The 26,401-nt window shown below is 36.0% G+C and overlaps 1 protein-coding gene across 1 annotated transcript in view; it reads right to left on the reverse strand.

Annotated features, from left to right (window-relative positions):
• Positions 1 to 20,239, reverse strand: part of CC2D2B (coiled-coil and C2 domain containing 2B) — a 79,691-nt gene extending 59,452 nt beyond the window's left edge. The window contains exons 1-10 of the mRNA XM_045567909.1: positions 20,188 to 20,239; positions 18,994 to 19,070; positions 18,555 to 18,600; positions 17,889 to 17,900; positions 15,672 to 15,772; positions 12,951 to 13,149; positions 12,498 to 12,634; positions 12,271 to 12,399; positions 6,528 to 6,737; positions 2,931 to 3,028 (exon numbers count right to left, since the gene is read on the reverse strand). Of these exons, the coding sequence (XP_045423865.1) occupies positions 2,931 to 3,028; positions 6,528 to 6,737; positions 12,271 to 12,399; positions 12,498 to 12,634; positions 12,951 to 13,149; positions 15,672 to 15,772; positions 17,889 to 17,900; positions 18,555 to 18,600; positions 18,994 to 19,070; positions 20,188 to 20,239 (1,061 nt within the window). The remainder of the gene's footprint in view (positions 1 to 2,930; positions 3,029 to 6,527; positions 6,738 to 12,270; positions 12,400 to 12,497; positions 12,635 to 12,950; positions 13,150 to 15,671; positions 15,773 to 17,888; positions 17,901 to 18,554; positions 18,601 to 18,993; positions 19,071 to 20,187) is intronic.
• Positions 20,240 to 26,401: the final 6,162 nt, after the last annotated feature.

The raw sequence follows: 26,401 nt of genomic DNA on the forward strand, positions 1-26,401 counted from the left end.
AAGGAGAAAAAAAGAAAAATGAAAGGAGGGAGGGGCACCAGCCTTTTAAGTCCTGTGGAGGTCACTGTAGCTAGAGGTGGAGGAAGACTTGCAACTATGGGGGAAAGTATAACAATAATGGCCCCCCTCTCTTTTCACCTCTGTGATCAGAAGAAGCAATCAGTTATCAGAGCACAGATCCCAAATATTTGGAAGACTAAGTCCTTTTTGCCAACTCTGGCTCCTGCAAACTCTGTGTAGGTTGCTCCAGGAACACATGGACAGCTGCCTGCCATGGGGCTGAGGGGTGGGGCATAGGTAGCTGCTATTGTGCTGAGAGCTGAAATTGACCAAAAATTAACCCTAATTTGCCATCCAAGTCTTCCCCTGCATATTGCAAGCCTTCAATAGACTCTAGAGTTCCAAAGTATAGTTGGCCCTCCACATCCACTAGCTCTCCATCTGCAGATTCAACCAACTGCAGACTCAAAATATTCAAAAATAAAAAATAATACAAATAAAAAACAATACAGTATAGCAACTATTTACATAGCATTTAAATTGTATTAGGTATTATAAGTAATCTAGAGATGCTTTAAAGTATGTAGGAGGATTTATATAGGTTTATATGCAAATACAATTGCCATTTCATATAAGGAATTAAAGCATCCATGAATTTTGGTATCTGCAAGGGGTATCTAACATAGTGCTAGAAAAAGAAGCCTACATCCATTCATTCATTCAGTAAAGATTTGTTCAGTGCTTACTACATACCAGGCATTGTTTCAGTCAAGGGGGAATAAATACATCAAAAGACTTGCTGAGTTCAAGAAACTTACAGACACATAAATTAATCAATGCAATAAAATGTTATAGGTGTTATGATAGAAATCCACACAAGTTAGAGTTTGGGCATAAATAAGAGAATGGTAGATAGAAGTAGGGAAAGACTTCATAGAATATATGATACTCAAATAAATACATATGTAATAAATATCTATTATGTGGTAGGAATTATCTTAGGTGCTGGTAACTAATATCCCAGCAGAAAGGACAGAACAAGTAATTACAAATGTGATGAGTATCACAAAAGCGGAAATACAAAGTGCCATACAAGTATATAAAAAAAGAGAATTTAATCTAATTTAATGAACAAGTAAAGGCCTCCCTGAAAAAGTGACATGAAATTGAAAAAAATTTGCAATATTTACTAAGTATTAGGCAGAAAAGGATAAAAGAACATTCTAAAAGCAAGAGGCATTAAAAGAAAAATATAGATGTGTTAGCACTGCCCATTTAGAGTACTAAAGTTCCAAGGCAGAGAGCTCCTAACATGAGGCTGGAGTGGCAGCAGGAATCAGATTATGCAGGGCCTTACAGATCATTCCAAAGATAACAGGGAGCCACTAAAGATGTTTTATTTATTTATAAAAATCACTATGGCTTCAGTATGGAGCATGGCTTAAAGAGGTATTTTAGGAGACTATCTGAGTAGTCAGGCTACAAGAGAAGCACCTGAAATAAACAGAATCAGTGCAAAGAGAGAGGAGGGCAAAATGGAAAGAGATTTTAAAAATTAAAAAATATAATAACTTGAGTTGTTATATGAGTTGGATGTGAGGGATGAGAGGAGAGGCAAAGGGAGGGTCGTACATGACTTACAGATTTCTTTCCTGGGTACCAGGTGATTGTGGGTACTAGGCACCTAGTAGATAGTCATTAAAGGTTAAATATATATGTGCCATTCTTAGTTAATTGTATTTTGTGTGCAAATCTTCTCTAATAGAAACGTTATTTTTCAAAAGTACCCAAACTACCCTTTGCAGCATTTCAGTATCACCCCCAAAATTTCCTTAATGAAAATCTATTACATGCTTCTTTTCTGCTTTAATAAAAGTGATTACCTCTTCAGCAATCACCCCCTCCTATACACACACATACTCACACACAGTAGCAGACCCCCATTCACCAATACTGGACCCCATCTAGAGCCAACTTTTTTCTTTTTCTTGAATCAGTGTTTACTTGTTCTGTGCTCTTTATGTCCATGTTTGTTCTGTGCCTTCAATTTTAGCTAAATTATAAATAACACCAGTTATTGCCTTATAAATGCTGATGGCTTCTGTTCATTTATTCAACTAATATTTATTGAGTACTCACCATGTACCAGGCCTCATGTAAGGTATATGTCAACCTTCTCAAGTAACACTGTTTGCATTTAAATAGGTTATCCTAGGAAACCAACGATTTAAATCAATTGTTGCCTCTAGTGAGTGGCTAAGAGTTTGTAGAACCACGTCAGGTCAATGAGCAGGGAGTTGGGGAATTTCTGTACCTAGCAAATCACTCTTATATATAGGCAACTGTTATATTTTTGTGCACAGTTGATCTTTCTACCTATTATCTTATAGTGAGCTTACCTGCTTTTGGAGATTCCTTGACACATGAATATTTTTTGTCTTAAAATTATTTTTCCAGTTATTTCATACTTTCATAACTTCTCTTCCCAGCTAGTCTATAAGCCATTGGTTTCCAACTTGTAGACCATGTTTTCTTACACGAGTCCTTAAATCCATATGTTCATAAAGTATGGCTTTAGATTGAATTAGTAATATATTTTTGCACATACACAATGTGTACCAGTTCTCAACTATATACAAATACTTGAGATTAATAATCCAAGTCACTTTAAAAGTATTAGTGAACTCACAGTTTTTCAACAACATTTTAAAAATCAATAGATATTAAAACTACAATTACTTTCACATGGCATTTCTGTGAAATACTTTTATACAAACATGGGCCTTAAGGAAAGATTGGAACCATTTAGGTAGTCTCCTAAAGTGTAGGGATCTTGTACTTTTCTTTATCTTCCATAGAAAGTGCAGTAGTTTGTCTAAAGAAGTTACTTAATAAGTACTTGATAAATACATGAGTGGCTCAAAACCTACCTTATCTGCCAATAATAATCTTGTAGGGATTTTCTGGTCAGCTGGTTTATTTCCAAATTTTCATTTGCTAATTTGGTAGCATTTGTCAATGCTTTCAGCTATAACAAAGAAAAGAGCTCTCTGGTATATTTTATCCACCTGTTATCATTACTCTAATTCACTTGCAGGTCTAGGTGTGTGCAGCAGAAGCATAAATGTGTAACTTTTTGGTGTATTATTTTCTTGTCTTCTAAAATATATTTCATACAAGCATCTTAAGACAGAACTGAGAAGAGCTTCAATACTATCTAAGCAATAAACATCATACCTTGAATATACTAGATGATCAGTTCATCAATTGATATAAAGAAATGCTATTAGATCAAGACAGAAGATTGAAGACAGACAGTATCTATTTTATCTTCCGCCTAAAATCCCCTGGTTACAGAAAAGATATCTGTTTGTCTTTATTCACATCCATTGCCATCATCACATCTATATCTATGTACCTATATTGATAACTATCTACATCTATGAAAGAATAAATGCATAACATAGGAAAATGAAAATAAAATCAAGAGAATAGAATATACTGCAGAAGGTATAAAACAGAGTAATATCCATACAGAAATAAAACTAGAGGAAACTATACGCTAAAACACATACAGGAGACATCTGTCACAGTGAGGGGTAATTTGCAGGAACTTCAAGACTAGAGTCAGTTGATATAAACTTTTACTGGAAGACATAAGAGAAGACCTAAACAAACAGGAAAACATACTATATTCATGGATAAAGAAACCCAGTTTTTACAAAGATCAAATTTCTTTCAAAATTAATATAACAATAAAAGCTATCACAATAAAAATGGTAATATGACTTTTTAAAATAGAAGGTGACAAGCTAGTTCCAAGGTTCATATGGAAGATCAAATCTATGAGGGTACCCAAAAACATTCTAGAAAAGAACTATAATAAGGAGACACTTGTCCTACTGCATACGATAATGTAATAATTAAATATGGTAATGAGAACAGAGCAGGACTAGACTAATATGTCATATAAGCTACATGAGTGGAGCTAACCAAGTCTATTTGCTGAAGATGAAGAGAAGGAGAGAAAAAGCTAGCATTGTAAATATTGTTGAGCCACCAAATTAACTATCACTATAGTTACCCTAATTTCGGAAATATGAAGTAATACCTTTTCCTTATTGTTTAAAGTAATTGAGGCGGAGTTTTCTGTGAATTGCAACCAAAAGTCTGCTAACTGATACACATGAGGTAGAAAAGGTCTTAGGAAACTTGGGAAGCAAAGAAACAAACAACAAAACCTAAAATCCACAAGAGAAACGACTGACGGATTTGACCTCATAAAAATTTAAAAATGTTTGCCAAAATATATAATAAATGAAGTTAAAAAGCAAGTAACCAAAGGTGACATAATATATAAAACACACTTAAAAGACATACATCTTTTATGGACTTACATCCAGAATATATTAATACATATTTTAAAATGCTTACAGATTAATTAGTTAAAGATAAGCAAAGCAAGAGAAAAATGGGCAAATATCACAGGTAAGGAATCTGGGAAGTGGTTTCTGTCCTGTCCTGCCAGTGTAAATTCAAATTGGAGCAATGTTTTTTGGAAAGGCATTTTATCACTTTCTAATAAAATTTAAACGGTATGTACCCTTACCCTTGATGAAGCAACTTCACTTTTAGAGATTTAGTCTATAGAAGTATTGATATGTGTACTCAAATACATGGGTTTAAGGATGTTCATTGTTTCATTATTTTTACTCATAAAAAAATGGAAATAACCTAAATGTCTTGAATGGGAAGTGATTAAATATATTATAATAAAACTATGTTATGGTCCTGTATATAGTGATATGGAAAAAGTTCCAAGATACAGTATTCATGTTAAAACACCAAGTTGCCAAATAATATATATGGTAAGATCTAATTTATGTTAAAAATGATTATGGCATATGTATATGTAGAAATAGAGGGGAAACAGAACTTTAAAGTTGTACTGCAAACCATGAGGTGAGGAATTAAGTAGGCCTTTCACCCTTTGACACTTCTACAATGAATCCTTTCTAATGAGAATATATTCCCGTATTACTTGTATGATTTAAAAAAATAAATCTAGAGGGAAAAATAGCAGAAGTATACACATCTGTACATTCTTTCTACTCTCTCATACTATCTGTAACATTCCTCCTTGTTCTTTAAATGGAGTTCATGCTCATATAAAGGAGCATATTCCAGTTTAAGAATTCCTTGGATGCCAGTGAGTCTTCCACTACTCTGAACTGGTTTGAAAACACTGGGAACAAGCAGAGCCACATATTTCACACCAAAGGACTAAACAGATACATACTAAAAATCAACTTTGCCTGCTAAGAGTCAATCATAATACTGAAACATATTGCAAGTATCAATCCCAAAAGATTTTTATTTTATGCAGAGAGCCATGCATGCTACATGAAAAATAAACCTAAAGTCTATACATACACTAATATAATAGTAATCTAATCAAATAAAATTGATAATGCTAGATAAGACTTTAAAGATTATATATTGTTGGAAAAAATTTCATAAAGTAGAAATCTGTAAATCAAATCACTTTTTACAATGACCTGCATCTGAATCTCAGAGTTGGTTCCTTTACTCATTAAAAAAATGGCCATACTGTACTAAAAGTTAAAATATTCAGTATCTGTTTTAGGAAATATTCTGATGTTATTAATGTATGGTGTTTATCTATTAAATTCTCCCACATAATTGCTACATGAAAATTCAATCAAATAGATTAAGTCTTGCAGATTTTGCACTTGTATTTTAAAAAGCTGATATTTAGTAAGGTACAGTTCGTGTTCAGCTTATCAAGAGGTGTTGGTGACTCCATCAGGATTGAATGTTTAATTAAACATCTAGTAAGTAGTTAATATCTTACTAGGTATTTAATTTCAAATGTACCCATAGTTGAGACCTATTAAAATACCGTTCCTGAAAGAATACTAGTTAACAAAATGATCATGTATCAGAAACCCAGAGAGAGTTTAAATGAGAGGTACAAGTCTGTAAAAATAATCAGTCGGTACTCCTTTGATTTCTCTTCAGACTTTATATACCCTTAATAATGTCATTAGATGGCTATCTGGATTAACTCTTCTCAGACCAAGACTCTTCAAATTTGATATGAGATTCAAGATTTCTAACATTTTTAACAAAATACTTTAAGACTTAAAACAGGTACATGGCTCTTCTAAATAGCAATCATTTCAAATACTCTTCTTGAGTCATAGGGCCAAAAATACTGATTATCAAACCATTTATATGTGGTAAATATCCTGCAGGATATGTTTGAGGCTATATCCCCAGCCAATCAACTCCCACAGTTTTATCAAACTGTTGTTCTAATTAGTTAAATATTTAGAGTACTAAGGGAAAATATCCTGATAACCTGCTCTGTACTAATAATTTTTTCTCTTTCAATATTAAATGTTGAGCTCTATTCAATGGTAGGCTGTCATGATTAATGAAGTTAAAATTAAAAAAATTTAAAAAGTGTTCAGCATTATAAATGTAATGAAAGCCATTCTCACCTTCTCATAAAGCAGCTGAGGTAAATTCTGTTGCTGCCTGTCCTGAAAATATTCATAAAGTTGGAGCAGCCTAGCACATAACACTTGTTCTTGATTGAAGAGATGATGGTGGCTGAATTGCAAACCCACAATGTTGAGATCTAATTGGTACACTTCCCTTTGATTTTCCATTTTCTCCCTAAAAGAGCTTCCTACGTCATATTTTACTGCCTTTTAAAGAAAAATATATAAACTTTGTTAATTTGATTCAATTTCTTTTGGAATTAGAAGTACTTTTCCTTATAAAAATAACATGTCAATGATAGGAAAATCAAGAGATACAGAAAAACAAAAAACAATAATGTGATCCTTCTTCCTTTAAATTGATTATGGCTCTTAATTTCATAAAATATATTTATATTATAGCATTTTAATCATCTTGCATAAATTATCATCTGCTTCACTATTGTGCGCTGATGGAGGTTGGACTTTCAAGTTATAAGACAAAAAATAATTTCCTATAGGAACACTATGACAAATGGTGCTTAGAACTGTTGGGTCACTAGTTCAGCTACATGATGATGTAATGGACATCTGCGGGCCAGAGCTAAATAGTAAATACTTATTAAAATGTTATTTCTTAGTGAATATATTAGTGATCCTCTGGAAAATTCCCTTGAGGAATCTGGGTCCTCTGAGAAAATGCTACATTCCACAGCACAAATGTATATGCTGCACATTCTTTATCCATTCAACTGTTAATGGACATCTAGGTTGTTTCCACCTCCTGGCTGTTGTGAATAATGCTATAATGAACATGGGAGTGCAAATATCTTTTCAAGATCTTGATTTCATTTTTAAAATAAATACCCACAAGTGAGATTGTTGGATAATAATTATAGCTCTATTTTCAAATTTTTGAGGATACTCTTTTCCATAGTGGTTGCACCAATTTACATTACCACCAAATAGTGTATAAGAATTCCAGTTTCTCCATATCCCTGCTAACACTCATTATTTTCTGAGATTTTTTTAAATAATGATCATCCTAACAGGTACGAGGTGATGTTTCATTGTGGTTTTAATTTGCATTTCTCTGATGATTAGTGATGTTGGGCATGTTTTTATACATATAACTATTGGTTGTTTGTATGTTTTCTTTAAAGAAATGTCTATTCAAGTCCTTTTCCCATTTTTTAATTGTTTTTTTTGTTACTGAGTTGTAGATTTCTTTACATATTTTGGATATCAACTCTTTATCAGATGCAAATACTTTTTCCCATTCCATAGGTTGCCTTTTCTCTCTGGTGATTGTTTCCTTTGCTGCACAGAAGCTTTCCAGTTTGACGTAGTGCCACTTGTCTATTTTGTTTTTATTGCCTATGCTTTTGGTGTCATAGCCAGGAAATCACTGCCATTGTCATAAAGCTTTTCCCCTATGTTTTCTCCTAGTTTTATAATTTCAAGTCTCATGTTTAAGTCTTTATTCCATTTTGAGTTGATTTTTGTGTATGGTATAAGACAAAGGTCCAATTTCATTCTTTTGCACGTGAATATCCAGTCTTTCCAGTATAAGTTGTTGAAGAGACTCTCCTCTCCCCATTATGTAGTCTTGGTACCCTGTTGAAGATTATTTGACTATGTAAACGTGGGCTTATTTCTGGGTTCTTCATTCTGTTTCATTGGTCTATATGTCTGTCTTTATGCCAGTATCATACTGTTTTAATTATTGTAGCTTTGTAATATGTTTTGAAGTCAGGAAGTATAAGACATCCACCTTCAAGGTCTTTTATAGTTACTCATGAATTTCAGGATTTTTTCTATTTTTGGAAAAAATACCATTGACATTTTGATACATTTTACACTGAATTTGTAGGTTAATTTGGGTAATATGGGCATTTTAACAATATTAAGTCTTCCAATCCATGAACATGTGGTGTCTTTCCATTGAATAGTCCTTTATTTTTAAGGAAATAGTATATATAATTAAAAACGTTCCCACAAATTAATTTCCAGGCTAAGGTGGATTCATCAGTAAATTCTTCCAAACATTTAAAGAGGAAATAACAACAATCTTACAAAACTCTCCCAAAGAAGAGAAACAGGGTACATTATGCAATTTGTGTTGAAGCCAGCGTAACCTTGATAGAAAATCCAACAATAACATGATGAGGAAGAACAACTTCTCTTAGGAACAAACTTGTGAAAATCCTAAGCAAAATGTTAGTAAATCAAATCCAGCAATAAATATAAAAATATACTACAAATGAAATTTATTACAGAAATATTTGAAAATCAATGTAAGTTACCACATTAAAAATAAAAAGGGGAAATTGACACTAATATCTCAATAGGCTTAGAAAAAGCATTTGCTAAATATCAAAATCCATTCATGATAAAAATTCTCAGCAAACTAGAAAGAGGGGAAATTCCTCAACTTGATACATATTATCTATAAATCTTTCACCAAAATCATACTTAATAGTGAAATTCTGATAGCTTAATTCCTGAGATTATGAGAAAAAGGATGACTGTTATCACGAGTTATACTCAACTTTCTACAAGCTAGCATCATATGGTGAGACAAAGAAGATATCTTGGTCTTCTTGGGCTGCTATAACAAAATACCACAGAATGTGTGGCTTGAACAGAAATTTATTCCTCACAGTTCTGGAGGCTGGAAAGTCCAACATCAAGGTGCCAGCCAATTCGTTTTCTTGTGAAGGGTCTCTTCCTGGCTTGTAGACAGCCTCCTTTCTCTGTGTGTCCTCACATGGTGGAGAGCAAGCAAGCTCTGGCGTGCCCTTCTTTTCCTATAGGGGCACCAGCCCTATTGGGTTAGGGCCTCAGCCTTACGATCTCATTTAACCTTTATCACATCCTCACAGGCCCTTTCTCCAAACCTAGTCACATTCGGGTTAGAGCTTCAACATATGAATTTTAGGGGTCACAATTCAGTCCATAGCAGAAGATATAAGAATTGAGAAAAATAAAATAAAGTTATATTTTTTATAGACAATATGATATTTGAATATAATCCAAAAAACTCTACAGATGAACTATTGAAATTGATAAATGAATTTAGGAAAGGTGTATAAAAGGTCAACAGACAAAAATCAAGCGCATTTCTACACAACAGCAAAAATAGAAAACAAAGTTTAAGAGGTAATACTATTTATAACTACATTAAAAAACATTATTGCCTAGTAAAAAACATTATCAAGATAAAACTTTTGAAAAAGTAAATACAAATAAATCAAAAGATGTTTTAAATTGCATTATCAATCAAAGTCCAGCAATTTGACATGCCGATTCTAAGATTTATAAGGAAATTTGCGAGGGCAAGAATAGCCAAAGCAACCTTGAAGAACAAAAAAACTAGTGGACTTTCATCATCAGATATCAAGACTTATTATAAAGCAAGAGATTTCTAGAAGCAGAGAGGAGCAAACACATTTCCATACTTGGGCACCTCCTGACTCTCTCCTGGGTTCCATTAGGGCAGAGTAGTTGCCAGTTCTCTGCCAACCCAGGATTAGGCCCTGTGGCTACAGTAAAAAGAGTTCCAGGAGAAAACTCAGGAATAAAAATGGAGAAAGTGAGACTTCAGATTGAAATTATTAGAAATTCTCAAGAAGTAAAGAAGAAAAAAGAAACCAGAAAAACCATTAGAGCAATTAATTAAACCTTGGAGTAACCAGAAGATCCAGATTTTCCTAAAAGAATGGGAATTTCTTGAATTTGAAGAGTTGAGAAAGAAGAATCATGATCTAAAGCAACTGCCCAGCGTCTCCAGAAGAGGGGCAAAGAGTAGTAGGTAAGAATGTTTCCAGATAATGACAGGTTTGTAGGACTCATACTGGATGACTCATGAGGCCAACCAGAGGTCAAGGAGCCAATATTGTCCTTGTCCTAATGTAGAGGCCCTACACAGGATTCTGGGATGCAGATGGAAGCACAACATCTTTTCAGGTCCTCTCTGTGCAGACGTGGTCATCCTACCAACACTTGAGTACCAGCCACAGATCTGTGCCACCGATGTTCACTTTGAGAGGCAGCTGTTGGCTCTCTGACCCATGATCTACATAGAGGATTCTCAGGTACCCAGATGAGAGCCCTGGAACATAAACCCTCCAGAGCCAGCTCCATGTCTATTTCCTTCCTTTTTTCTGGCATCTCTCAGCCTCCAGAAGCAGTGGTTGACCTATTTTGACTCTTACTGATTCAGACCCTGAACTTAGAGACAGTTAGAAAGCAAAGGAATAGCACAACCTGTACACTAGTGCCTAACTCCATCCTCTCCCATCCCAATGTAATGAGAATAAAATGTGAAATAAACATATGACAATGACCTCAAAAAACTAAAAAAGACTTATTATAAATCTACATTAACACAGTGTGATATGGGATTAATAATATACAAGTGGATGAATAAAACAGAATGGAAACTCCAGAAACAGACCTACATATATACGGCCAACTGATTAATGTCAAAGATGACAATGAATTATAATAAGAAAAGAATTACTGACCTTTTTCAATAAATGGTACTAAGTCAACTGAATATCCATGTGGATAAAATAAAACATGTCTCTCTACCTAACATTATACACAAAAAGTACATTCTAGATGGGTGATAATTCTAAACAAGAAAGGCACAACAATAAACCTTTTAGGAAAAAAAAAGAAGAATATCTCCAAGACTCAGAGTATGCAAAGATTTCTTAAACAGAACACAAAAAAATGCTAACCACAAATAAAAAGAAAATGATAAATTAAACTACATTAAAATTAAGAATGTATCATCAAAACGCACCATTATGAGGGTGAGAAGATTAGCCATAGAGAATTATATATATTCATCCAACATAGGGCTCATAGCAAGAAATCAACATGTCAATAAGAAAAAGCAGACAACCCAATAAGAAAAAAATGTATAAAAGTCTTAACCAAGGTTTCATAAAAAAGCTGTCCAAATTGCCAATGAACATGAAAAGGTGTTCAATTTCATTAGTCTTCAGAGAATAGATTAAAACCTCATGAAGTATTACTTATGTACACCAAAATGGCTATAATTTAAAAGCCAGACAATACCAAGTGTTGACAATAATATAAAGCAGCTGAAATTCTCACACACTTCTAGTTTATGTATAATGTGGTACGACTACTTTGGAAAACTGTTTGGTACTACATATTATAGTAAAACTACACACACACAAACCTAAAACCCAGCATTTCAACTCAGATACTTACCCAACAGAAAATGTATATACATATAGTTGTCAGAAGATGTGCAAAAATTTTATAGCAGTGTTATTAGTAATAGCCAAGAACTGGATGCAACTTGTATGCATCAATAGGAGGATGAATGGATAAATAAATAAATGTATTTTTTTGTACAATGGAGATCTATACAGCAATAAAAATGAGCAAACTACTGCTGCACACAACAACATAGAGTACCTTGTGTATGATTCCACTTATGCAAAATAGGTAAAACAGACAAGCATAATCTATAGTGGTAGAAATTATCTATTTTTATAAATTTAGGATCATACATAAGTTTGCATTCTGGCCTTTTTTCAGTTCACATTTTAATTTGAGCATTTCCCTGTATCATTAAATATTCCTTGAAAACATAATTTTAAGGGCTATTTACTAGACTTAATATCATTAAAGGGTAGGTTAACACCACAAAAAGATTAGTTATAATTGACATTACAAGAATTCTAACCATAATTATAAATAAATTATTGTTGATTACCTTCCTGTATGTGGTCTTTAGTGCTGGATTTGAAGATTCCTTGCTTATGTTTAGTAAAGAACTCCATGACTCTTTAATAGGTGTAGGTAATGATATTAATTCTCCACTTTCTTCAAACCAACACTTTCCCTACCAAAAATATTTGATAAATATAGTATTAAATATCTCACTAAAAAAAGATCACATAGTATCTGTGAGCAGTTTAACATGTTAGCTGGTGCACTTGCCTCTTCTAATTTAAGCAGGCGATTTTCCATTTTGTTGCAGGTCTTTTTATATATTTCTGGCTTTCTCTGAATATAGAACCCTTCATCTTCTAAAATGCGTGGTATCATACCTTTTGGCAGTTTATGCTGGCTGTCCACTTAAAAACAATAAAACTCAGATATTACAGTTAAAAATATTAAACAGGTATTGACCAAATAAGAAGCACAAAGGAGTTATCATTATACCCTACCACTAAAGTCTAGCAGAAAGTGTGTGTGCACACACATGTATATACGAGATAAATGAGTTCTCTTAATCAATTCCCCTAACTCAGAGAAGGCATGGAAAACAAATATAGAAAACTTACTATAATTAGAGATAAGTACTTTTTATTTACCCAGCATACAAAGAAGGTATTATCTTATAACATGATTCATTAATGACTTGACTATTTTATTGTAAAACAACATTACCTGGAGAGCTACTTGGCACAAAAATATTTGCCTGCTGCTTTTTAATTTGTTCTTGATCATCTTCATATTCAGCAGCTTTTACTTCAAGTAAATCTGTAAAAATGACTTTTTCCATAAAATTTTCATCTTGGCTCTCAGCAACATTTTGTAAATTAGCACCAAGTGAAGAATGTTTGGAGTAACTATCATTTACTGATTTCTGTTGAATACCAAAAACAAAAATAAGTCTACATGCTTGTCCCCAATGATTAATATGCAGATAAATGAAATGTACTGGAACCTTACTGTGAACTGTGTTCCTGATCCATGCCACCTAGATCAAGTTCTAGTTGAAATGAAATTTTACTGAACATAATGGAACTCACTTAGGCTTAGTATCATACAATATGATTTTTCTATAGCTCACCGTTGCAATTTCCAATGAAAGACTGCTGAAACAGAACTATAATTTAAGCCCTTCCTCCACTATAGACAATGTTCTGAGATACTGGACTATAATACTTCAATTACTGAGAATTCACAGTGTAGGGCAGGGTCCAGGGGCATCAGACTATGTGGTCTTAAACCCCATTTTCTTTATCATTCAGAAAGCAGTACTACTTACAGTGCTGTGGGGTCGGAGTACTGTTTTCTAGAAGGTATTTAAGAAAAAAAAAAAAGAAGAAATTTCAATTCAACATAGAAGTCTGGCAGAGTGATTACAGTGAAATTCTGAAATATGATGATATATATAAAAGTTATAAATAATCTGAATATAGGTATGAAAACAGACATATTACTAAAGTATACTTTATACCATAATCAGAAATTTAATGAGTCTATTCACAAAAATATAACCATTAATTTATTTTAGACTTTGTCTAATTTGAAATATATATATAATGAACAAGAGAGAACATGTATGAGTTATGCAAATAAGAATCCCTCAATTCTCAAAACCATACATTTAGGGTAAATTATAAAATAAAAAGAATTAAAGAATTAATCACATAACTCCCTTTGAAAAGAGAACCTACATGGCTTTGATCAACTCTGACAAAATTAAATAAGCTATGTAATTAAGCATCACCTAGGTTCATATGAAGTTATATCATCACACCCTCCTTCCTATCCCTGTCATAAAATCAAGAAAATATTTTATACTCAGAAATCTTTGCAATGGCTTTTTCAGAATTCAAATAAAGTATGATACCAACCTCTAGGAGCAAGATTTGAAGGGCCTATACATAGGAGAGATCTCTGAAGATCCCAATCATAGACTAAACACGGCTCTTTGCTCCAGCTCGAACTCCCATTACCAAGCTTCCTTTACAGCACCCCTAGTGTGGACCATGGCTTCCAACCTGCCTTCAGAGCTAAGGTCTGCCCTGATGGCTGAGTATGTCGGGCTCCCATCTTGGACCCCAGCCTCTGATTTATGAGCCCGATCCAATCTGCCTATATTTTTAGCCTGAGACAAGCTGTGATCTCAACCCATGTAAGCCCTATCTGTCTAACTATTTCTCTAAATAGTTCTCTAAACAGGATTTGTGATGCATTGGGCACCAGGCATGCAAGTAAAAGAGGATCCGAGGGTGACACCAAAGTTCGGCTCAGCAATTGGAAAAATGGAATTGCCATTTACTACTATGATTCTGTATATATGAAACTGTGTGTATGCATATACGGGCATACACATAGAGAAAGATATGAAAAAAGATAGTAGTGATTATCTCAGGGCAGTGGGATTTTGGGTGATTTTTATTTCCTTCCTCATGGTTTTCTGCATGAAGTTTTTATAGCGTATATGTTTTATTTGTTTGAAATTTAAAAAGATAAAAATTTTTATTGTGGAAAAAACAACGATAACAAAAAAGGAATGAAAGGACTGGAGCAGAATTCAAAAAAAGGGGAATGGAAGGGACTGGGAGGCAAGTAGGAAGGCACATGGGGGTCCCAGAGCTACTTGAAAGGAGGACTGAGGGATCTGGAAATGATTGAGAGGTGTCTGAAGATACTGGCAGGGAGACCACTGGGAATCGGAGGTGCAGGGTAGAAGGGGCTGAAGAAAACTGGGGAGACATGAAGGTACAGAGGAATCGGAGAAAGCAGACAGGAACAAGAGCAGATGGGGAGACTAGTGAGCTGACAAATCAGGAAGAGATGGCAAAACCTGGTGAGACTAACTAGTACTGGAGGAAAGGGCAATCAGAGAGGACAGGGCGACTTAGCCGTTTGAAAGGGACTAGGAAGGACTGAGAGAAATTAGAAGGGTCTGGGGTTGGACTAGGAGTGAGGAAAAAAGGGGAAACTATGAGGAGTGACAGAGATTGTGGAGAACAATATGGGGCACTTGAGAAGGACAAGAACAACAAATAATAAAGAAAACCGAGGTGCTTGAGCTGACAGCCTATGCTTCCCAGCTCTATCAATGCTTAACCCTCCGTGCTCAGTTTCCTCACCTATAAAGTAAAGATAATCATAGTGCTTCCCTCACAATGATACAATGCACTTTAAAAACTCAGTATAACATTGGGCATCCAGTAGGCACTCAATAAATGTGAGGTATTATCATAATATTATATATAAATAATAGTATTATTGTTATGAACAGCTTTTCAAAGGTAAAAGGAAAATACAATAAAAATTTCATCCCCCATCCATGTATTTCATTCTATACCTTTAATAAAGAATTATTTTTCCTGAGAGTGAGGAAGTGGAAGGGAGGGGAACAAATCTCACCTGTTCTGAAGACTGGTCCAAAGCTGAGCCTTCTTCACCAGTCAGAATGAAAAATGAAAGACCTTCCTCTGATGAGACTTTAGTCTGTGGGTTAAACAATGGTAAACCATTACTTAGTGCTGAAATGAATAATTTTTCTGCTTATAAAAAATACTTTTCTATAATATGGTAAACAATAAATATCTTAATGTACAAAGAACAACAAGGCAGACAATATAAAGTTATATTTAGCTTCAAGTCTCTTTGGTTCATGAGCTTTTATTTTATTTTTTTAATGTTCTGGTTACTTCAGTAAAAACCACAATAAAGTAGAGCCAAATCTTCTCCATCTTCCCAAACTATCTCCTCACTCTAGTCTGAGCATTAAGAACATTACCTCACAGTTTGACCAAAACGCCAGCTCAGGTCAAACTGTTTTCTCTCCCTGTTTTTGGGTGTGCGCTCGCACGCTCTCTCTCTCTCATACACACATACACACACACACACAAACACGAGTACCACCTCGCCCCACAATCTTTTGTGGAGTTAGATATAATTAAAAGTCTTAAAAGTAGTATATTCTTAGCTATAAACTTGCTGATAAAGAAGCTCCCATTTTGCAATCCTGTAAAGTCTGAATCTTTGAAATATAAATCACATCACTTCTTTCTTACATATATATATTCAAATGCATTGTTTTAAGGAAGGTTTTATCAATTCTATATAAAAACTAGAATGCATAGTTCCTAGGAATCAAAGAATTTAAAAATATGTAAAAGATAAAAACTTATAACCTGTTTGTACATAATTTAGCTGTCACATTAACTTTAAAAGTTATTCACTTTGCAACAATGTTGCATATAGGAATCCTCAGTATATATTTATACTTCCCATCATCTCTGCTCATCTCAAAACCATTTGCTAAAATACCCTAATTCCTGAACAGATATCCCTGTCTAGTAGTCAGTATGGAGATTCTCAGAGGCCAATTTCTCTTCTCTTTTACCTCTCTCTTTTTCTTGATACTCAGTGGATTGACCTTGACAAACTTTGTACTATTCATAGTTTTTACTATTTGTAGTCAAGTTAAATCCAATTTAAGCCATGCTTTTATTCATATGTTGAATGAATAACATGTACATAAACATCAGTTTCAGTCTACTTTTATTTTTAAATTTAATTACAATAAATTTTATTAAGCACTTGTGAGGGGCACCATAGAGGAGAGAAAGATAAGTTAAAAAAATCTTTACTTTTTAAAATTTGCAAATTGTTTTTTTTTAAGAAAGGGATCTCACTCTGTTCCCCAGGCTGGAGTGCATTGGTGCAATCATGGCTCACTGCAGCCTCCAACTCCTGGGCTCAAGCAATCCTCCCACCTCAGCCTCCAGAGTAGCTGGAACTATGCATGCCTGGGCAATTTTTCTTATTTTTTGTAGAGACAGGGTCTCACTATGTTGCCCAGGCTAATCTTGAACTCCTGGCCTCAAGTGATCCTCCCACCTCAGCCTCCCAAAATGTTGGGGTTACAGGAAGGAACCACCATGCCCAGCCAAAATTTGTGGAGTTAAATACTTCAGGTGTTTGTGGCAGCAACTACTAGTTATTCCTTACTGTCTTTTCTCCCATCTCTAATAATATAACCTACTTTTAGCTGGATACCCAGATACTTCTCCCACGTTTGCTTAGTGGAAATGATGTGTACAATTTGCAGGTCTTATCCCATAAAAGATCAACCTGCAATCCTTTGGTTCTTTCCTCCTCCCTTCCCTTTGGCTAGAAAATGAAAAAACTGGAGCTTTCCCATTGGACCCAGAGATGGAAATCACATGTTGGAGATGGGAGAACTTTCCTACCAGCCTGTACTACTTGTCTGTTACACTAGAGAGAAATAAAACTTCTATCTTAATTAAGACATTTTACTTTTAATATTCTTGTTACAGCTACTGAGTACTCTAAATCAGGGGCCCCCAACCTATGGTGAGTTGTATAATTATTTCATTATGTATTACAATGTAATAATAATAGAAATAAAGTACATAATAAATGTAATGCACTTGAATCATCCTGAAACCTTTCTCCGCTCCACCTCCCTAGTCCATTGAAAAATTGTCTTTCATGAAAATGGTCCCTGGTGCTAAAAAGGTTGGGGACCACTGCTAATACAGTTCTCCAAAAATATGAGTGGTTTAGTCATTTCAAGTTTCCAATATGTGATTACATATTGAATTTTCAAATATCGATTATGCACTGAAAATCTGTAAATTGGGGGTCACCTATAATATTGTTATAATAGTTAGTTGGAAGGCCATTAGACTGAGGTGGTTCTAGGGCCCTGAGCTCCTGTGTAAGCAAACTGAAACCCAACGCAGCATGAATGGTCATATTCCAGGAAAATGAAACTTAAGTTTTACCAATCAGAAATTTCCAACTAATCTCTAACTGGGGACTTTAAGGCTATTGCTCCACTTTAGCCAATCAAGTATTTTCTTTGCCTTGCTTTGCTGGCACGTTATAAAAGTTTTCCCCTCATGCCCCTTTGGTAGAGCCCTAACTACCCACAGTCTGGTACTGCCCAATTCATCAATTGCTGTCTGCTCAAATAAACTGCTTAAAATTTTAATGTGCCTAAGTAAATCTTTTAATGATGTTTTATTAGAATTTTTAGGATAAAAAGTAATGCTAAGTAAGAATAAGTAGTGGCTGCAAATGGGTATGAGAGATCTATTTTGGACTGATGAAAACCGGATTGTAGAGTTGATGGCATAATCCTGCAAGTTAACTAAAAATCAATAAATCATACACTCCAAATGGGTGAATTGTAAGTAAGGTTTATGTAAAGTATAGCTCCATAAAGCTGTTTTTAAAAATTAAAAAAAAAGTTATTCACTTTGGAACATTGACATACCTTATCAATGTGCTGAGTTGAAGATTTTTCACCTTGAGTAATCTGAAACACAACATAAATAAACCTCAACAGAAACAGACAAAATTGTGCTCTTAAGTCTTTTGTCCAAAATGGATAAAAGTTAAGCCTTTTCAATGTTTTTCTTCTTAAATGTATATATACATATAGATTTTATATATATTCCTCATATATATAATTATTAATACTATTACTATGATCAAACCATTTAACTTTTCTTGGCTTTAGGTTTGACATTATAGGGATGTTATGAGACAAAAGGAAAGAAAAACCATGGGAAAGAACTTGAAACTTTTTGGAATTAAGGAGTTATACTAAGACTGAATTTCAGCTATTTTTTGAGAAAGAAAAGTTTATTATGCTATATGTCTCATTTAAACAATATGTTTGAAAATAGGAAATTTTAAAAAGCATTACCTTAGCATTTTTAAACTTTTCTCTTACTTTGCCTCTCAACGTGTTTGCCATGTTTCGATTTTCTTCTGCATGGAAATCTATCAGGAAACCAACATAATACAGTTCATGACACTTTCTTATAATTCAACAGCAATAGCAGCAAAAATATTTAATAAATATCTTAATTGCATGCATTTCTAAGCCTCGTGACAATTATGACAAATGGGTCATTGCCCCATGAGAGCTTAGAACCTAAGGGCAATAGGCATCCCTTCCCCCTTCTCCATCTGGAATAACTACTTTCATCTATGGTCAGGACTGAAGTTTATCTTTGTAACTTCTTCTCTATCCTCTATCACATTCTTTTGGTGCTTCCTCAGCTATTGGGCAGAATCCTTCATTGGCTTAAAAAAAAAAAACACAGATGAGCAAACTTTTATTTTTTTTCCTTTTAGGAAAGAAAATCCATGAGAACAGTCATATTCTATATAGATATCTCTGTGAAATATATAAATATCAAAGCCAGGTTACTTCTATTTGATTAAACTGGAAAGAAAGGAATCTGAAAAGAAGAGCCTTTTAAGACACAATGTTCTACAAAAAGTATCATGACTTCCAGGTATTCCATTACCTGACAAGTTTGAAAATTAACATCTTTTAGTTAACTGTGCTCTTATTTTCCAAAATCAAAAACTAGGAACAAGTGGGCTGACAAAGGATTTTCTGATCTTTGAATGTCTTTGAATGCCATCAAAACTAAATCACCCACTGCTCTCAGAACCAAGGCTTGTACATCAAGAAAGATTTGTACTCACTTCCCTTTTTGGGGACTTCTGGTACAGAAAAGCTGAATAAATGTGGAAACAGGTGGTACTATATTTTGAAAGTTTATATCTAACACACATACAATACAATATAGTGATGATACTCACAAGTTAATTACAAGATTTATAAAAATGTACTAATTGATAGAGCAACCATGGGCCATGAGGTCCAGAAACTCTGACACATTTAAGTCCTGAGATGTCTTTTATTCAAACCTGTAGATTTATCTCTGCCTGCACCATAGCATCAATTGGAGAGAAAGTCAACCCAGAGGCCCTTTCTGAAAGTGAAGTCAAAGGACCCTCATGGCCACTTCCCCATCTAAGCCCCGTTCACCACTCTCCAACAAAAACCTTCAACTACAGCAGGCTCAAACTCTTGTTTACACACCCTTGACACCTCCAACCTTCGATTTTTGCAACTTTCCCCTCATGGAGAGCATTCCGTGTTTCAAAGCTTGATTCAAACTCCACATCCTCCAGGAAGTTTTTTCTGACTCTGGCCTTTGACTTCCAATAGTACTTACAGTTTGTAATGCTAATTCTTGTGCATTACATTCTACCTTGCAAGCTCATCCTTCTGCTTAGCCCAGACGAGGGCTGGGACATGAACTTGCCTACACCCACCCATCCTAGCAAGGTGTTCAGCGCACGGTAGGCACTCGATATGCTGACCCGCATTTGATGCAGACCAAGCACTGCTCTCAAACGCTGTAAAAAGCAGCGGTGTTCAACCCTATTAATTCCCGAAGGGGATGACTGACGGGTCGGACGGGCCCTGCGGACTTGCACGTCCCAGCAACAGGCCCGCGCGGCCCCGGCCCTGGCTACCCCGCCCGCCGGTCCTTCGCACGGCGCAGAGCGGCGACCCCGGTGCCGGCGTGTCTGACGGGGAAGGAGCCGAGGACTCGCACCAGGCAGCACGACGCTCACCTCGCTGGCCAGCGCACTTCTGTCAGGTCTCGGCAGCGGCGGCAGGGCGCGCGAGTCACCGCGGACCGCGAACACTCACCAACCGACCGGCGCCGCCCCTCACGCCCGGCGGGCGCTCACGGCGGCCCCGGAGCATGCGCGATGCGTCCCCTCGCCGGCGGTGCGCCTTCTGGAATGTTCTGTGCGGTTCCTGTGCTCGTCGCTCCCTCAGCTTGTGGCTCGCGTTGAGGCGCCAGAGTCTGCCGCTCCCGCCCTCCTCTCTGTCCGCGCGCCTGACGGGACCCGGTCACCCGCAAGCTACGTGGGTGCCACAACGGCCGTGGCGGTGCCCGGGCTCTGGTGAGGCCTGAGAGCGGGGTTCCCTGGGTCGTGGGCGCCCCGCGCCTCTCTCGTCCTGGTGAAGACGGGGAGCACCCCCAGCGGGTGGGTATCAGCCAGAGCCCCCGGTCGGTGGGCGCGGCCGCAGGCAGCGTCTCCGGCTGGTTGGGTCCTGGGGAGGGTGCCCGGGCGCAGGGGGCCGCCGTGGGCTGGCGCGTGGGTTGCCCGCCGTGACACCGGCCTCCTTTTTTTTCGTCGCCTCTGCCTTGCCAGGAAAGAGGGGTGCTTTGCTTTCAGGGTGATTTGAGTATGGCATGGAAAAGAGCCCCCTAAATATGCAAGCAGTTCTTTACATTTCCAGAGTTTTCTAGCAATGTACAAATTTAATGTTTTTTAGTCTTAAAATAGGGTATAGTAGGCATGCTCACTTGGTCGTGTCATCATCACTTAATAAACGAAACAGCTTACACCGTTTTTTTTTTTTCTTTTTCCCGGTGCCTCGCCAGAGTTATTAATAGTTCCATAGCTCTACCTACCTAATACAGCACTGTAACTGGATTACATTCTTGTAAGGGCAGAAGTGAGTGTGGAGTAGTGAGAACTTTATTAGAGAGACTTTGTCTACCTTTTTCCTGTAACTTCTTTGATCTTGTCAACCTAAAATAATCAGAAAGGTCAGAATCTAGTTTAAAGGGAGATTATGCAAGAACAGAGGGTGAAGATGGGCCCACCCGGGAAGCACAGATTCCAAAGAATGGAAGTCAGCGTTCCAAAGTGTAAAAGTTCAGGATCATTTATCCAGACAAACTTCAGGGAAGTTTAGCAGAATTTCAACATCTTTCTATGTAAGGCTTAATGCATACTTGCAACAAACTAATTAGTTGAGGTGGTCTTTTTCTTTCGGGAAAGGTACATTTAACATTCCACATTGAGGATGTAACTCTCATGGGGTCTCTGTTCCAGCATCATTTGGTCTGACTTGGGTACAGGACAATAAAGGGAGTAGTTAATCTATAACAAAGATCAGTGATTGGAAGGGAGAGATCTGTCTGGTCTTCCCTAATAGTTTACAGAACAAGAACAATGAGAAAGAGTTAAGCTATAATGTAAGAAGCCGAATTGCAAACATGTCACCCTGCTCTGCTTGCAGTCACATCTCTCTCAAAACTCAAAGAGTTTTGGGGGTTCAAACAGCTTTTAAATTTTCTTTTCACAATCCAATAATGCTTTGGAGAGCTCTTGAAATTCATATACCAAATAGGAAAATCAGACATTATTCATTTATATCCTTGATTGTGGAGACTTTAAATTCAGAGTCTGAAGATACAGTTTCTTTCTTTTTTATTTCAAAATAACTAAGGGGGTACAAATGTTTTTGTTACATGGATTGCTTTTGTAATGCTTAAGTCAGTGCTGTTAGTGTGCCCACCACCCAAATACTGTTTGTTATACCTGTTAGGTAGGTTTTTACCTCTCCTCTCCTGCCCCCTCCCTCCTTCTTGACTTCCAATGACTTTTACTTCTCTCTGTGCCCATTGATTAGTTCCAAATTACCAGAGAGTACATGTGGTGTTTGTTTTTCCATTCCTGGGATACTTCACTTAGGATAATGGTTTCTAGTTCCATCCAAACTGCTACAAAAGACATTAATACATTCCTTTTTATGGCTGAGTAGTGCTCCATGGTATGTATATGTATATACATGTACATACCACATTTTATTAATCCACTCATGAATTGATGGGCATTTAGGTTGATTCCACATCTTTGTGATTGTGAATTGTGCTGCAATGAAAATTTGAGTGTGGATGTCTTTTTGGTAAAATGAATTCTTTTCCAATGGGTAGATAACTCAGTAGTTGGATTGCTGGGTCCAATGATAAGTCTATATTTATTTCTTTGAGGAATCTCCATACTGTTTTCCATAAAGGTTGCACTAATTTGCAGTCCCACCAACAGTGTATAAGTGTTCCTATCTCGCCTCATCCATGCCAACATTTGTTGTTTGTGACTTTTTGATAAAAGCCATTCTTACTGGAGTTTGCATGCTGTACGTCCAATAGAAGGCTGATAACTAGAATCTGTATAGAACTCAGGAAAATCGGCAAGAAAAAAAACAACTCCATTAAAAAGTGGGCAAAGGATATGAACAGAAACTTTTCAAAAGAAGATAGACTTATGGCCAAGAAACATATGAAAAAATGCTCAACATCTCTAATCATCAGGAAAATGCAAATTGTTGAGGGTTTTTATCATTAAAAGGTGCTGGATTTTGTGGAATGTTTTTTCCACATCTATTGAGATGATCACATGATCTCTACTTTTGCTTCTGTTTATGTGGTGAACCACATTTATTGATTTACATATGTTGAACCATCCTTGCTTCCCTGGCATGAAGCCTACTTGGTCATGGTGGATTATTGGTGTGCTGTTGAATTCGGTTTGCTAGCATTTTGTTGAGAATGTTTGCATCTATATTCATAAGGGATATTGGTCTGTAGGTTCTTTTGTTGTTGTGTCCTTTCCTGGCTGTGGTATCAAGGTGATATTGGCTTCATAGAATGAGTTAGGGAGAATTCTCTCCTTCTCCATGTTATGGAATAATTTCTGTAGGATGGGTACTAGCTCTTCTGTGTAGGTTTGGTAGAATTTGGCTGTGAATCCATCTGGTCTGGTGCTTTTTTATTGTTGTCGGGAGATTTTTTTATTACTGCTTTGATCTTGCTGCTCATTATTGGTCTGTTCAGCAGTTCTGTTTCTTCCTGACTGAATCTTAGGAGGTGTGCATTTCCAGGAATTTGTCTATTTCCTCTGCATTTTCTAGTTTATGTGCTTAGAGATTTTCATGGAATTCACAGATGATATTTTGTATTTCTTCAGTATCAGTTGTAATATCTCCTGTGTCATTTCTGATTGAGTTTATTTGGGCCCTTTCTCTTCTATTCCTGGTTATTCCAGCAAGAAGTTTATCAATTTTGTTTATCTTTTCAAACAACCAACTTTTTGTTTTGTTGATCCTTGGCATTTTTTTTTATTCCATTCCATTTAGTTCTGGTCTGAGCTTTGTTATTTGCTTCCTTCTCCTGACTTTGAGTTTGGTTTGCTCTTCCTTTTCTAATTCCTTGAGATGTGACATTAGGTTGTGAATTTGTGATCTTTTTGTCTTTTCAATGTAGGCATTTCAGGCTGTGAATTTTCCCCCTAAGACTGCTTTTGCTGAATCCCATAGATTTTGATAGCTTGTGTCCCCTTCGCCATTTTGTTTGAGGACTCTTTTGATTTCCATCTTAATTTCATTATTGAAATTATCATTCAGCAACAGGTTGTTTAATTTTCATGACTTTGTGTATATTTGAGTGTTTCTTTGAAATTCATTTCTAGTGTTTTTCCACTGTGGTCTGAGAAGAGACATGGTATGATTTTGATTTCTTTGAATTTGTTGAGATTTGTTTTGTGCCCTAAGGTGTGATCAATCTTGGAGAATGTCCCATGTGTTGATGATTAGAATGTATATTATATTCAGTTGTTTTTGGGTAGAATGTTCTATAAATGTCTGTCAGTTCCATTTGTTCTAGGGTCCTGTTTGAGTCCAGTGATTTATTTATTTTCTGCTTTGATGATCTGTCCAGCTCTGTCACTAGGGTGTTGAAGTCCTTGGCAATTATTATGCTACTCTCTATCTCTTTTCTTAGACCTAGTAGAATTTGCTTTATGAATCTGGGTGCTCCTGTGTGAGGTGCATATATATTTATGATAGTTATGTCTCCTTGTTGAATTGCTCCCTTAACCATTATATAATAACCATCTTTGTCTTTCTTTACTATTGTTGATTTAAAGTTAATTTTATCTGATATAAGAATGGCTACACCTGCTCTCTTTTGGTTTCTGTTTGCATGGAAATTTTTTTCCATCTGTTTACCTTGAGTCTGTGTGAGGCCAAGGAGGGAGGATCGCTTGAGGCCAGGAGTTCAAGATCAGTCTGGGCAACATAGTGAGACCCTGTCACTACAAAAAATAAGAGAAATTGCCCAGAATGCCTATAGTCCTAGCTACTCTGGAGGCTGAGGCGGGAGAATTGGCTGAGCCCAGGAGTTCGAGGCTGCAGTGAGCTATGATCATGCCACTGCATTCCAGTCTGAATGACAGAGCAAGACCCTGTCTCAAAAATAAATAAATAAAGAAAATTAAAAAAAAAATTAAAAACTAAAAGCAGACTTAGCATATGACCCAATAGTTGCACTTGTGGGTATTTATCCCAGAGAAATGAAAACATTTGTTCACATAAAAACCTGATATGAATGTTCAAAGCAGCTTTATTTATAATAGATAAAAACAAGAAACAGCCTAATTGTGTCATTTTTATAATAAATATGTTATCACCTCTGTTAATATCTTTAGGAGTAAATAATAAATCAATATACATTTTTGATTGTTTCTTCTGACATGAAGTTAGTACAATAAACCAGCACATCATCACTCACAGTTGTAAGATTACTTCTTTAATGCATCAGGTAAATTATGCTAAAAGTGATCTGGTTATGACATATTCCTTTAAATGAAAAGATGATGTGAAATGTGTTATTCACCAGTTTTTACACAAAATTTACTCTGTCTAACACCAACACACTTTTGTTTGGAATTTTACAAGCTGACAGTTGCAGGATAGAGAGTTTTGGGCTCATAAGCAGATACAAAGGAGAAATGACAATGAGGGACAACCCAATTTAGGTGACATTACACCAAAGTTATCTGTGTGCTGTTGAATTGGATAAAGGGAGATTGTGCTAATAACAGAGCATTTATACTTTATTTATTGTTAAAATACTAGGGATTTATAGCATATTTTCCACTCCTACACACAGGTCTGGGAAAAGGTCAAGGCTTCTTAATGATCAACCCTCTCAAAATGATGTACAGATAAAGGATTATGATTATGTCAACAATGGACTTTCCCAAAGACATGGGAATTTTTGTGAATACCAGCATAGTGACAGCATGACAGAACAGAGACACCTGAGAGCCTGAGATTTTGGTAATAAGGGGCCAGGACCAAGATGTTCATTTTTTGCTAATCACCAGTGTTATGATGTCCCCCAAGAAGGGATGGATTTCAATAACAATGTGCCTGGAATAAGACCAAGACCATTTCGTGATCACCAGCCTCACAGTAACTTCCATGAACCAGACCCTGGAGATGATTTTGATTTTGTTAGCAAAGTTTGTGGATGAAGGATGCATGCTATTCATAACCATCAGGACTATAGTAACTTTCAGGAACAATTTTCAAGGAAAGATTTGGTTTTGTTAGCAGAGGCCAAAGACGAAAACAATGACCTCTCTGTAACAGCCATGAG

This window comes from Lemur catta, chromosome 14 (assembly GCF_020740605.2).
Source record: "Lemur catta isolate mLemCat1 chromosome 14, mLemCat1.pri, whole genome shotgun sequence".
In the NCBI taxonomy this organism is placed as follows: domain Eukaryota; kingdom Metazoa; phylum Chordata; class Mammalia; order Primates; family Lemuridae; genus Lemur; species Lemur catta.